Here is a 14,882-nt window from a genome sequence, read left to right as displayed (position 1 = left end):
CCACTCCATCTGACGAAGGAGCAGCGCTCCGAAAGCTAATGGTATTTGCTACCAAATAAACCTGTTGGACTTTAACCTGGTGTTGTTAAAACTCAAGTGTTTACCCCAGTCCAACGCCGGCATCTCCACACCCTGAAATGATGTGGGTTGCACATGAAAATTTACCACATTCTTCCCTCATCCCCAACCCACATGATCAACATCTGAATGTTCTGCTTTCAGCCGAGGCACTGGGATTGACATGACCTGCACAAGACTGCACAGTTTGGCATGACCACAAGGGTGGATGTTCAGCTTCAGTTACATTAACCTAAGGCAGCGCAGCCTACGATGCCTGGTGCTGATCCCTATCAGCGCTGTGTGAGGGAAGTTTGCAAACTTACCCCGGAATACCGAGCGAAGTGCAGGTCATTTAAAAGTCATTGTGAAACGCGTTGTTCTAATTGCATGCTGACGTGGACTCTTAAATGCAGTGTGAATGAAGGATTCTGGCAAGCAGGCATTGTAATGACATGTTGATGACATTTACGACATTCAGTGGGACTCAAAGCAGTAGGAAGACAGAAGAGAAGGTTGAGGACAGCACAGAAGTTAAAGAGAGCACATTAAGTAGTAAAGGCAGTGTCAGTAATTCTAGTACCAGACAGATCAGGCAAAAGCAAGACAGAGAACAGGGGAAGTCCAGATTAAACTGCATTTATTTCAATGCAAGAGGCCTGATGGGCAAGGCAGATGAACTCAGGACATGGATGAGTCCATGGGACTGGGATATTATAGCCATTACTGAAACATGGCTAAGGGAGGGATAGGACTGGCAGCTCAATGTTCCAGGGTACAGATGCTATAGGAAATATAGAACAGGAGGTAAGAGAGGAGGGGGAGTTGCACTTTTGATTAGGGAAAGCATCACGGCCGTACTGAGAGGGGGTATATCCAAGGGTTCGGCCGCTGAATCTATATGGGCAGAACTGAGAAATAAGAGGGAAATCACTTTGATAGGGTTGTACTATAGGCCCCCAAATAGTCAGCGGGAAATTGAGGAGCAAATATGTAAGGAGATTACAGATAGCCCCAAGAAAAATAGGGTGGTAATAGTAGGGGATTTTAACTTTCCCAACATTGACTGGGACAGCCATAGTATTAGAGGGTTGGATGGAGAGAAATTTGTTGAGTGTATTCAGGAGGAATTTCTCATTCAGTATGTGGCTGGCCCGATTAGAGAGGAGGCAAAACTTGTCCTCCCTCTTGGGAAATAAGGAAGGGCAGATGGCAGAATTGTTAGTGAGGGATCACTTTGGGACACAGCGCTGATAGGGATCAGCACCAGGCATCGTAGGCTGCGCTGCCTTAGGTTAATGTAACTGAAGCTGAACATCCACCCTTGTGGTCATGCCAAACTGTGCAGTCTTGTGCAGGTCATGTCGATCCCAGTGCCTCGGCTGAAAGCAGAACATTCAGATGTTGATCATGTGGGTTGGGGATAAGGGAAGAATGTGGTAAATTTTCATGTGCAACCCACATCATTTCAGGGTGTGGAGATGCCGGCGTTGGACTGAAAATCAAGTTACAGAATACTGATTAGAATTGACCATAATTCTACTAGTTTTAAGATAGCTATGGAGAATGATAGGTCTGGCCCAAAAGCTAAAATTCTAAACTGGGGCAAGGCCAATTTTGATGGTATCAGGCAGGAACTTTCAAAAGTTAATTGGGGGAGTCTGTGGGAAGGCAAAGGGAAGTCTGGTAAGTGGCACACTTTCAAAAGTGTGTTAACCAGGGTTCAGGGTAAGCACATTCTTCTTAGAGTGAAGGGAAAGGCCGGTAGAAGTAGGGACCCTGGATAACTCGAAATATTGAGGCTCTGGTCAAAAAGGAGGAGGCGGCACATGACATGCCTTGGCAATTGGGATCAAATGAATCTCTTGAAGAGTATAGGGGGTGCAGGAGTAGAGTTAAGAGAGAAACCAGGAGGGCAAAAAGGGGACACGAGATTGTTTTGGCAGATAAGGCAAAGGAGAATCCAAAGAGCTTCTCAAAAACAAAGGGCAAAAGAGTAACTAGGGAGAGAGTAGGGCCTCTTAAGGATCAACAAGGTCATCTATGTGCGAATCCACAAGAGGTGGAAGAGATCCTAAATTAATATTTCTCATCAGTATTTAGTGCTGAGAAAAGCATAGATGTTAGGGAACTTGGGGAAATGAATAGTGATGTCTTGAGGAGTGTACATATTACAGAGAAGGAAGTGCTGGAAGTCTTAAAGCGCATCAAGGTAGATAAATCCCCGGGACCTGATGAAGTGTATCCCAGGACATTGTGGGAGGCCAGGGAGGAAATTGTGGGTACCCTAGCAGAGATATTTGAATCATCAATAATCACAAGTGAAGTGCCTGAAGATTGGAGGGTAGCAAATGTTGTGCCTTTGTTTAAAAAGATCTGCAGGGAAAAGCCTGGGAAGTATAGACCAGTGAGCCTCACATCTGTGGTGGGTAAGTTGTTGGAAGGTATTTTGAGAGACAGGATCTACAGGCATTTAGAGACGCAAGGACTTATTAGGGACAGTCAGCATGGCTTTGTGAACGGAAAATCATGTCTCACAAATTTGATTGAGTTTTTTGAAGGGGTAACATAAGAACTAGGAGCAGGATTAGGCCATCTGGCACCTCGGGCCTGCTCCGCCATTCAATGAGATCATGGCTGATCTTTTTGTGGACTCAACTCCACTTTCCCGCCCGCTCAGCTTAATTCCTTTACTGTTCAAAAATCTATCTATCCTTGCCTTAAAAACATTCAATGAGGTAGCCTCAACTGCTTCACTGATGGGCAGGGAATTCCACAGATTCACAACTCTTTGTGTGAAGAAGTTCCTCTCAACTCAGTCCTAAATCTGTTTTCTCCTTATTTTGAGGCTATGCCCCCTAGTTCTAGTTTCACCCGCCAGTGGAAACAACTTCCCTGCTTCTATCTTATCTATTCCCTTCATTATATGTTTCTATAAGATCTCCCCTCATTCTTCTGAATTCCAATGAGTATAGCCCCAGTCTACTCAGTCTCTCCTCCTAAGTCAACCCTCTCAACTCCGGAATCAACCGAGTGAATCTCCCCTGCACTCCCTCCAGTGCCAGTATATCCTTTCTCTAGTAACGAGACCAAAACTGTACACAGTACTCCAGGTGTGGCCTCACCAGCACCTTATACAGCTGCAACATAATCTCACTGTTTTTAAACTCCATCCCTCTAGCAATGAAGGACAAAATTCCATTTGCCTTCTTAATTACCTGCTGCACCAGCAAACCAGCTCCTTGAGATTCCTGCCCAAGGACTCCCAGGTCCCTCTGCACAGCAGCATGCTGCAATTTTTTACCATTTAAATAATAGTCCATTTTGCTGTTATTCCAACCAAAATGGATGACCTCACATTTACCAACATTGTACTCCATCTGCCAGCTCCTCGCCCACTCACTTAGATTATCTATATCCCTTTGCAGACTTCCAGCGTCCTCTGCACACTTTGCTCTTCCACCCATCTTAGTGTCATCTGAAAATTTTGACACTACACTTGGTCCCCAACTCCAAATCATCTGTGTAAATCGTAAACAATTGCGGTCCCAACACTGATCCCAGAGGCACACAACGAGTCACTGAACCAAGGAGGTAGATGAGGGCAGTACAGTTGATGTTGTCTACATGGACTTTAGCAAGGCCTTTGACAAGGTACCGCATGGTAGGTTGTTGCATAAGGTTAAATCTCACGGGATCCAGGGTGAGGTAGCTAAATGGATACAAAATTGGTTTCATGACAGGAGTCAGAGGTTGATTGTAGAGGATTATTTTTCAATCTGGAGGCCTGTGACCAGCGGTGTGCCTCAGGGATCAGTGCTGAGTCCCTGTTATTTGTCATTTATATTAATGATTTGGATGAGAATATAGGAGGCATGGTTAGTAATTTTGTAGATGACACCAAGATTGGTGGCACAGTGGACTGTGAAGGTTATCTCAGATTGCAATGGGATTTTGATCAATTGGGCCAGTGGGCTGACGAATGGCAGATGGGAGTTTAATTTAGATAAAAGCAAGGTGATGCATTTTGGTAGATTGAACCAGGGTAGGACTTATTCAGTTAATGGTAGGGCGTTGGGGAGAGTTACAGAGCAACGTGATTGAGGGGTACAGGTTCATAGCTCCTTGAAAGTGGAGTCACAGGTGGACAGAGTGGTGAAGAAGGTATTCAGCATGCTTGGTTTCATTGGTCAGGACACTGAATACAGGAGTTGGGACGTCTTGTTGAAGTTGTACAAGACATTGGTACGGCCATACTTGGAATACTGTATACAGTTCTAGTCACCCTATTATAGAAAGGATATTATTAAACTAGAAAGAGTGCAGAAAAGATTTACTAGAATGCTCCCGGGACATGTTATAAGGAGAGGCTGGATAGACTGGGACTTTTTTCTCTGGAGCGTAAAAGGCTGAGGGGTGACCTTATAGAGGTCTATAAGATAATGAGGGACATAGCTCAGCTCAGCAACCCAGTACACAAACAAGGAAGGAGACAGGTCTAATCTAAAATGCCAACCTATTGGAATTGGTAAAGTGATGCAATGCATCATCAGGGGAAATGATGGCAGAATGTTAATGTCACTGCATTAACAATAATCCAGAGGCCCAAACTTTGGGGACACTGGTTCAAATCCTCATCACAGCAGCTGGTGGAATTTGTATTCAATTATTAAAATTTGGAATTGAAAGCAAGTCTCAGTAATGGGTACCATGGAACTGTCATTGATTGTTGTAAAAATCCAACTGGTTCATTAATGCCCTTTAAAGAAGGAAATCTACCATTCTTACCTGGTCTGGCCTACATGTGTCTCCAAATCCACAGTAATGTGGTTGATTCTCAAATGCTCTCTAGATTGGCCTAGCAAGCTACTCCACCGCATTCAAGGTGACTCATCACCATGCCCTCCAAAACAATTAAGGATTGGCGATAAATGCAGGCCTTGTCAGTGACGTCCAAACCCATGAAAGAATGAAAAAAAAGGCACAAACTCAAGGACCTGCAGGAGACCAATACAATAGATACCCGGCATCATGGCTTTGCAACCTCTCGCTGTTTTGCCAATTATTTTAAACATATTGACAAATTTCATGCCAACTATCCAAAGTCTCCATCTTCATTCGTCTTCCTATAAAGCATGAAACACAGCGTGGGGGCACTTTCAAAGCATCAGGTTAATCAGCACATACCTGTTACAGCTGTTTAACAAATACTGCCCATGCTGGTAAGGGTTGGTATCATAGGAGCCACTTTACAGTCACTCCCACCTATACCCAACAAAGATCTTCTTATCACATTGATACCTGGAAAGTACTTCTTTTTGCACAATTGATTCTCGGCGCTATCAGAAAATCAACGGAGTTGAATATCCTTGCTGTTGCTCCCACTCACTGCCAAATCTCCTAGAAGAGCATCACAAACTCCACGTATATGCATAAATGATGTTTCTGCCATACTTTTAGAGAGTTACAGCAGCAGAGTGGGAGGAATAGTCCCAGTTATTGTTTCAAAATTATATTTGTATTATTTGGTTTGCAAACTCAGAGCCATTTCCGCACTGAGTTTGTACACAGGTCTGGCAACCATCTGAAATATAGCCTCGGAGAAACCCACCTGAGCTGATAACGGGAGTTAGTATCAATGCTATGTACAAAGACTATTTCAATATTAACAATGATATTGGAAACAGACAGTATTGAGATGATTTTATTAAGCAGTTTAAAATCTCAGTCCAAAGAAACACTGGCAATATCTCCCAAACCACCACCATCTACTATCTGGAATGGGCAGCAAATTAATGGAAAGACTATCACCCCTTCCAAGTCTCACACCGTCCCATCTTGAACATATAATCACTATATCAGAACTCTGGAACTCCCTGCCCAACAGCTTTGCTTGAGCACAATGGATTTTCCTACTCAAATGAAACAAAAAGGACTGCCCAACCTTTTTAACGGCAACTAGGAATGGAGAACAAATGCCAGTCCTGTCCTAGTTGACCCAGTTTTAAACAAAAAATTAAAATGCTCATGGAAAGAACAGGAGCATCGGGCAGGGACAGATTGTGTGTGAAGCTCGCATAAGCACAGGCTTCATGGACCAAAATGCTGCTTAAATTTCCATGATTCTACATTCTCAGCCGATTTTTAAAATTCCATTTGAAAAGCTTGCTTTCATCCTACTCCGAAAAAAAGTCTCTTATCCTTTCCACTTGCCATCACCTTTATTCAGTTTTCCATTCATAATTCCTCAGATAATGGAGCAGTCATGCACATATCTAGCAGGACCAGAACAATATCTGGGTTTGGGTTAAGTCAAACCACACAAATGTCAGGCATTGGCCCTCTTCAACAAGAGATCATTTAAACATCTTCCACTGTCATTCAATGGAATTACTGTCACTGAGTATTCCACCTTCAACATGCTAGGGCTTCTCACCTGACCAGAAACTTCCCACTGACCAGGAGGTCCAGCCTCAAAATACTGTGGCTCCCAATAGCAGATCAGTGGCTAGGAATTCTGCGGCGAGTGATAACCTCCCAACTCCCCAAGTCTTTCCACCATCTATTAGGCACAAGTCAGGAGTGTGATGGGATACTTTCCTTTTGACTGAATGAGTGCAACTCCAACAAGCAGGTCAATATATTCACGACAAAAGGATCCATTTGATAGGCACTCCATCCAGCAATTTGAATATCTATTTCCTCAGTCATTGCTATATGGTGGCTGTAGTCTGTAGTGTTTACTACCTACTTGGCATCATCTAATTACCAAGGCTAGAAATGACTGCTTCTGATATTATCAGATTGGTGTATTTGCATGATATCCCTGTCAGCCTCATGAAAGCTGTTCAATGTTTATTTTAAACTGGTCAACACATCAGTTCCAATCTTGCTTTACCTTGTCTTTTGTATTTTGGCTGAGAGAGTGGCTTGGTTTCTCAGCCAGGTCATAGATCCAAGCTTCACCCAGAAACTTAAGCACATAATCAAGTCCGATACCTATACTGTACTACTGGAGGTGCCATCTTTCAGATGAGATGGTAAACTAAAGTCTGGTAAGAAGTCTCACATTCATATGCGACTCACAAGTGAGACTTCTTACTGTGCTTACCCCAGTCCAATGCCAGCATCTCCACATCAGACTAAAGTCTGCTCAGGTGAACTTTAGATCCTTGGCATTTTTCAAAGAAGAACTGGGGAGTTCGCCTGGTTTCCTAGCCAATATTTATCCCTCAACCTAGGCTAGAAAAGCAGATCATTTGACCATATATCTCTCTTCTGTTTTGTGGGACCTTGCTGTGCCCAAATTGGTTGCTGTATTTCTCATACAGCAGTGCTTCAAGAGTATTTCAATGACAGTGAGGCATTTTCAATGATCCCCAGTTGACGAAATGTACTGTGTCAATGCAAGTTCCTCCTTTCTTTACTGCTTGGAGCCTTGGTGAGGTAATGCCCTACACTTTGGGCTTGGCCCTTCAATTAGGCTAAATTAATAACTGCAACAGTACTTTTTTTGTTTTTAAACAACCTTCCAGCTGTCAAAGTAAGGCACTAAAAGCCTACCAATTAAGGAAGATATCACTCAGATCACTCAAACAGTACGTGAGGCTGCTGCTGGTTTCATTAAAGTGGCTCTCAGTTCATGTGATAAGCTATTCATGGATTGCATGCTAGTCAACAAATTTCTCACTCGTGATAGGAAGCAGCAGCTTCGGCCAATGATTCTGAAGACTTCATGGCACCTTGTGTAATATTTTCCTCGTGTCTTCTGGCATCATGTGACGTTGTCTGAGACAGATCCTAATTTATTGCCTTCCACATGACAATACAAACATGAGCCAATCTCATTCAAAAGACCCATGAAATAGTTTACTTTAGTTTTCAATTATTTTGTAATGTTCAGTTACAGACAAGATAGTAAACTGTTTTACATGTCTTATTTAATCAGTAGCCACACTATGTAAGGAAATGTCAAAAATCTAGCACTCCTTGAACACTTACTAAAGTACAGTGAACTATTTGGATACGATGAACTTTTCGGATTTAGTAAAATGAATTATGTGCTTCTAGCTAATATATTCACAAGATCATTCTAGATGTGGATGACTATTCAGTCAACTGAATTCATTTATCCAAAAAGTGATCTGAATGTAATCTCCAATTATACCTTTTAAATGTTTTGCAAATAATTCCTGGGTTTTGCCTTGACTACTCTACCTGGAAGTTATTTACTCTGTGTAACAAAGAATTTTATGTTATCTGTCCTCAAGGTACCTTTCTGTAGCTTAAATCCTTTGCCTAATTTCACTCTGACATCTTAATTTAACAATAGCAAAAACAGAAAATGCTGGAAAATCTCAGCAGGTCTGACAGCATCTGTGGAGAGAGAATTGAGCTAATGTTTCAAGTCAGGATGACCATTCTTATAATCTATGCCTTAATTTTGTATACCTCTATTGGATCCCCCAATCAGCCTCCTCTGCTCAAGGGAAAACAAACCCAGCCTATCCAGTCTTTCCTTGGCTGAAACTTTCCATACCAGTTGCCGTCCTGATGAATCTCCTCTGTACCCTCTCCAATGCAATCATGTCTTTCTGAAAGTGTGGCGACCAAAACTGCACACAATATTCCATCTGTGGCCAAACCAATGTTTTATAAAGTTGTACCAAGACCTCCCTGTTCCTATATTCTGTGTCCTGGCTAATGAAAGCAAGCATTCCATATGCCTTCTTCCTCACCCTACCTACCCGTGCTGCCACCTTGAGGGATCTATGGACTTGTACATCAGGGTCTCTTTGTTCCTCAATACTCCCTAGCGACCTATCATTCATTGTTTATATCCCATCCTTATTAGACTTTCCAAAATGCATCACTTCACACTTATTAGAATTAAATTCCATCTGCCATTGCTCTGCCCAACTTACCAGCTGATCAATATCAGGCTGAAGCCCAAGACTACCCTTCTCACTATCAACAACACCACAAATGTGTGTGTCATCTGCAAACTTATTAATTATACCTTCTACATTCACATCCGATCGGTTAATGTATATTACAAACTTTCAAGGGTCCCATCACCGATCCCTGTGGTACATCACTGGTCACAGGCTTCCAGTCATAGAGGTTTACAGAATGGAAACAGGCCCTTCGGCCCAACTTGTCCATGCCGCCTTTTTTTTTAAAAACCCCTAAGCTAATCCCAATTGCCCGCATTTGGCCCATATCCCTCTATACCCATCGTACCCATGTAACTCTCTTTTTAAAAGATAAAATTGTACCCGCCTCTACTACTACCTCTGGCAGCTTGTTCCAGACACTCACCACCCTCTGTGAAAAAATTGCTCCTCTGGACACTTTTGTATCTCTCCCCTCTCACCTTAAACCTATGCCCTCTAGTTTTAGACTCCCCTACCTTTGGGAAAAGATATTGACTATCTACCTTGTCTATGCCCCTCATTATTTTATAGACCTCTATAAGGTCACTCCTCAGCCTCCAACGCTCCAGAGAAAAAAGTCCCAGTCTATTCAGCTTCTCCTTATAACTCAATCCATCAAGTCCCGGTAGCATCCTAGTAAATCTTTTCTGCACTCTTTCTAGTTTAATAATATCCTTTCTATAATAGGGTGACCAGAATTGCACACAGTATTCCAAGTGTGGCGTACCAATGTCTTGTACAACTTCAACAAGACGTCCCAACTCCTGTATTCAATGTTCTGACCGATGAAACCAAGCATGCCGAATGCCTTCTTCACCACTCTGTCCACCTGTGACTCCACTTTCAAGGAGTTATGAACATGTACCCCTAGATCTCTTTGTTCTGTAACTCTCCCCAACGCCCTACCATTAACTGAGTAAGTCCTGCCCTGGTTCAATCTACCAAAATGCATCACCTCGCATTTGTCTAAATTAAACTCCATCTGCCATTCGTCAGCCCACTGGCCCAATTGATCAAGATCCCGTTGCAATTGGAGATAACTTTCTTCATTGTCCACTATGCCACCAATCTTGGTGTCATCTGCAAACTTACTAACCATGCCCCCTATATTCTCATACAAATCATTAATATAAATGACAAATAACACTGATCCCTGAGGCACACCGCTGGTCACAGGCCTCCAATTTGAAAAACAACTCTCTACAACCACCCTCTGGCTTCTGTCAAGAAGCCAATTTTGTATCCAAAGGCAAAGGCAACCCTCCACCATCAATCACCCTTTGCCTCTTATTAACAAGCCAATTTTGGATTCAATTTGCCACCTTGCCTTGGATCCTGGGGGCTCTAATCTTTTGGACCATCCTTCCATATGGGGCCTTGTCAAAGGCTTTACTGAAGTCCATGTGAACCACATCAACTCAATTAAATTAGTTAGACAAGATCACCCACAAATCCATGCTGGCTATCCCTGATTAACCCCTTTGATTAATCCTATGCCTCAGATTTTTTTCCAATAATTTCCCTACTACTGTCTAACTGGCCTGTAATTACCTGGCTTATCCCTGCTGCTCTTTAGTTATCCTCCAGTCATCTGGCACTTCAGCTATGACCAGCGAAGACTTAAATATCCCCATCAGGGCCCCTGCAATCTCCCCGCTTGCCTCCCATAGCCTTAGATACATCTCATCAGGCCCTGAGGATTTATTCCTCTTTATGCTCACTGAAACATCCAATACCTCCTCCTAATTAATCTTAACGTGCTCTAAAACTTCACCATCCCAACTGAAATCACCAGCTACATTAATGAATCCAGATGACAAATATTGATTTAAGACCTCGTCCATGTCCTCTGGCTCCACGCACAAATTGTCCCTTTGGTCTCTAATGGGCACCACTCCCTGCTCATCCTCTTGCTCTTAATATACTCATAAAATGCCTTGGGGTTTTCCTTAATCTTGTCTGCCAATGATATTTTGTGGCTCCTCTTTGCTCTCCTAATTTCTTTAAGTACCCCCTCCCACACTCTTTATACTCCAGAAGGGCCTCCCTTGTTTTTAGTGTTCTATATTACATATGCTTTCTTTTCTTAATCAAACCCTCAATATTCCTTAACATCCAGGGTTCCCGCGACTAGCCGCTCTTGCTCTTCATTCTTAGAGGAACACGTTAGCACTGAACTCTCTATTTAACTTTTAAAAGATTCCCAATTTTCAAATGTAGATTTACCTGCAGGTAAGTGCTCCTAGTCTATGTTTGCCAGATCCTGTTTAATGATATTGAAATTGGCCTTTCCCCAATTCAGACGCATATATACCACAAGTATACTTTAAAAATAGTACAAACCTGCCAGACCATCTTTCTGGTTGGAATTCATCGGGATCTTCAAAGATTTCAGGATCCCTGTGGACAGCAAAGGCGACGAACAATGCTAAATAACCCTTTGGGACCATGTAACCACATAGTGTGGTGTCCTGTCAGAAATAGCACATAAAAGCAAAGATTTAAAAACATCCTCAATTTATAAAGGCTATTTTAAAATTTAGTTTAAGGCAAGGATCTTGCACATCGATGTACAGCACCATATCACATTTCTCAGGACATTCCCATGAATTATCTTTGAAGTACTGTCACTCCTCTTAGAGGCAAAAGCTGCAGCCACTTAATACCAACAACTTGTATTTATATCAATCTTTATCATGATAATTTATCCCAAACAGTTTTGCAGGATTGTCATCAAGCAAAGTGTGAAACCGAAACTAGAAGAATCAAGGCAGATGACAAAATCTTGAATAGAGGCAGGTATAATGGAGCATCTTAAAGAGAGAGGCAGGGAATTTCTGAGTTTAGGGTCTACACCACTAAAGGCACGGTTGCCAATGACAGAGTGATTAAAATTATGGATGTTCAAGAGGCCAGACTTACAGATATGCAGATATGTGAAGATTGTAAAGCTAGCGCAGTTACAAAATCAGTGAGGGGCAAGGTCATGGAAATTTTAAAATCAAGGTGCTGCTTAGCAAAGAACCAATGGTAGATCAGTGATGGGAGTGGCGTTAGGACATGGACAACATTGTAAATCGAGATCATCCAAAACAGCGAGTAGATCATAGGACATTGGCCAGGAGTGTTTTGCAATAGTCAAGTCAAAGGTATGATTGAGAATTTTAGCAGCAAATGGGCTGAGGCCCATAAACATATAGAGATCGAAATAGGTGTGGATGTGATTGAAAGCTCATCTCAGGTTCAAATATGACACCAGGGTTAGATAGTCAGATCCGACCTTGGACAATTGGCAGGAAGAGGGATTGTGACTGAGACTAAAGGCAATTGGGGGCGATTCTCCCAAAAAAATTCTAAGAGTCGAATTTGCGTGAAAACTGGAGTAAATCACACTTTTTTTCAGTGGAAGTTCAGAGAAGAATCTCCGACACTCTGTACACGGCTGAGTGCACTCGCGTAAATCACATTGGAAATCGGCAGGGCCTATTCCTGCTGGAGATGCCAGCAGTATAACGCTGAGCGGGCCACTGTGCATGCGCCAATCTGCCAGCGCAGAGATCGCCACACGTCTGCCGGCCTCCTGCTTGCCGGCCAGCCCCGTGATCCCCACAACGCCGGCCCTCTCATCCCACCATGGCCCGATCGTTGGCCCCCTGAACATGCCCGGGCCAGCCCTGACTCCCCTCACTCCCAGCTGGCCCCGATCTCCAGCACCCAACCCCCTGATCTCCCCCAACGGCAGTCCTGATACCCTTGTCCCCCTCCTCCACCCCAATCACCGGTCTCCCTCCCGTCTCCACTGATCCTGACTGCAGAGTGGCAGTGGGACCCTCCACTCACAATGATCACCCCATCAGGCTCCGTCCCCTTGGCACTGCCCGATGCCCAATGGGCAGTGCCAAGGTGCCCCCAGGCATTGGCACTTTGTCCCTTGGGTAGTGCTGGGCGGCCAGGCTGGCACTGCTAAGGTGCCAATGCCCAGGGAGCAACCCCCCTCACATGACCCTCCGTCTGGCCCCAATTGCCCCCCTTCACTCCAGCGGGATCGGGCCACTAGATCCCCGCAAGTGGGGAGTCACTGTAAACCCTGTTGGAGTGAAATACTCCTGGTCGGGGTGGGGGGAGGCTAGCGGGCCCAAAGACTTCAATCCCGGTGCCGCTAATTATATTTAAAGTATGTTAAAATTACCATGTGCATGCATTATGCAGCTTCCAGGTGGAACTGATGACACCGGAAATCCGGCGCTGGGAGACACATTTGGGGCCAACGCCCAGCGCAGATCATGCTAATCTGGCCCTGTTTAAACCTCCCATCTCACCTCGATAAAAAAATCAGCACAGCGGGATGGGAAAATCGCTCTCCAATGGCTTTGGTTATATTTGGTTGGAAGAAATTTCAGATGTGTAGTATTAGATGAATGACAAACACTCTGATAACTTAGACAGTGGAGAGGTCAAGAGAGGTGCTTTTGAGGTACAGTTGGGTGTCAGCATACATACGGAAACTGACATTGCTTTCAGATAATGTTGCTAAGGAGCAGCATGTAGATTAGCAATAGGAGGGTCAAGGATAGATCCTTAGGGGATACAAGTAAAGATGCAGAAGAGGAAGTAAAGCCATTGCAGGAAACTCCTGTGGCTACAATTATAGAGGAACGCATCTAGGCCAGTGCAGTCCTACCAATCTGGGTAAAGCTGGAGAAACATTGAAGTGGGATTGTGTGCTTACAGCAGCAGGTCGAGAGATGGTTTACTGAGTTGTTTCGGCACTATGGCAGGGGAGGAAACCTGATTGGAAGGTTTCAGACATGAAGCTCCAGGAAAGATCGACGTGGATTTAGGATGTAGCAACAAGTTCAAAGACTTTCAAGAGGTTGGAAAGAATGTGATAGCTTACAAGGATGGAGAGGTCCAGGGTTGGCTTTTTTGAGGACAACGGCAGATTTGAAGCAGAGAAGGGTAGACCGTACCCAAGGAGAGAACTATTAATGATAACAGCTAACATGGGAGCCAGGAATGTAAGCTGGTGATCTGCAGTTCAGTGGAAACAGAGTTGAGGGAGTAAGAGGTAGGTTACATGGAGAAGATAAGCTCAGAGGGCATGAGGGGTGATAGGAGAGGAACTAGAAAAAGTTGCATGTTCAGAGCTAGGACGGGGGGGGGGCAAACCTTAGAAGTTATCTGATTTGGAGAACTCAGGGGAGGGAAACAGCAAAAGCAACTAATTAGATACAAAGCTCAGGATTTCCTTGCACATTGTGTCGAAGATGAAGGTGGAGGAGATGGGAAGAGGGTTTAAGATAGGAAAAAAAAGGCTGGGGTTATCCACATTTCAGGATAAGCTGCAATAGTGAACAGTTTTGGCAGATGAGCTGGGCTCACTATCTGATGGTGAATGGCTGATGTAACTGTCTGACGTAAAAGATTAATTCTGGATCAGAACAGATCTAGGCCAGTGCAATCTCACCATCTGGATATGAGTGGAGAGGCATTGAAGGAAGATTGTTTGCTTATTGCAGCAGATTGAGAAAGGCTGTAAAAGATAGTGAACATAAGAACTAGGAGCAGGAGTAGGCCATCTGGCTCCTCAAGCTTGTTCCGTCATTCAATAAGATCATGGCCGATCTTTTGGTGGACTCAGCTCCACTTACCCGTCCGCTCACCATAACCCTTAATTCCTTTACTGTTCAAAAATCTATCTATCTTTGCCTTAAAAACATTCAATGAGGTAGCCTCAACTGCTTCACTGGGCAGGGAATTCCACAGATTCACAACCCTTTGTGTGAAGAAGTTCCTTCTCAACTCAATCCTAAATCTGCTCCCCCTTATTTTGAGGCCATCCCCCTTAGTCCTACTTTCACCCGCCATTGGAAACAAACTCCCTGCTTC

The 14,882-nt window shown here is 43.8% G+C and overlaps 1 protein-coding gene across 12 annotated transcripts in view; it reads right to left on the bottom strand.

The window, feature by feature from the left end:
• LOC144494813 (uncharacterized) overlaps positions 1-14,882 on the bottom strand; it is a 146,751-nt gene that overhangs the window by 48,715 nt on the left and 83,154 nt on the right. For all 12 annotated transcript variants that reach the window (XM_078214186.1, XM_078214195.1, XM_078214188.1 and 9 more), the window contains one exon: positions 11,337-11,464. In XM_078214186.1, coding sequence (XP_078070312.1) covers positions 11,337-11,464 — 128 coding nt within the window. The remainder of the gene's footprint in view (positions 1-11,336; positions 11,465-14,882) is intronic.

The sequence above is a fragment of the Mustelus asterias genome, chromosome 6 (genome assembly GCF_964213995.1).
Source record: "Mustelus asterias chromosome 6, sMusAst1.hap1.1, whole genome shotgun sequence".
NCBI classification, from domain to species: Eukaryota; Metazoa; Chordata; class Chondrichthyes; order Carcharhiniformes; family Triakidae; genus Mustelus; species Mustelus asterias.
The sequence above is the reverse complement of the archived record's forward strand: the minus strand, read 5'-3'. Positions and strand labels throughout refer to the sequence as shown.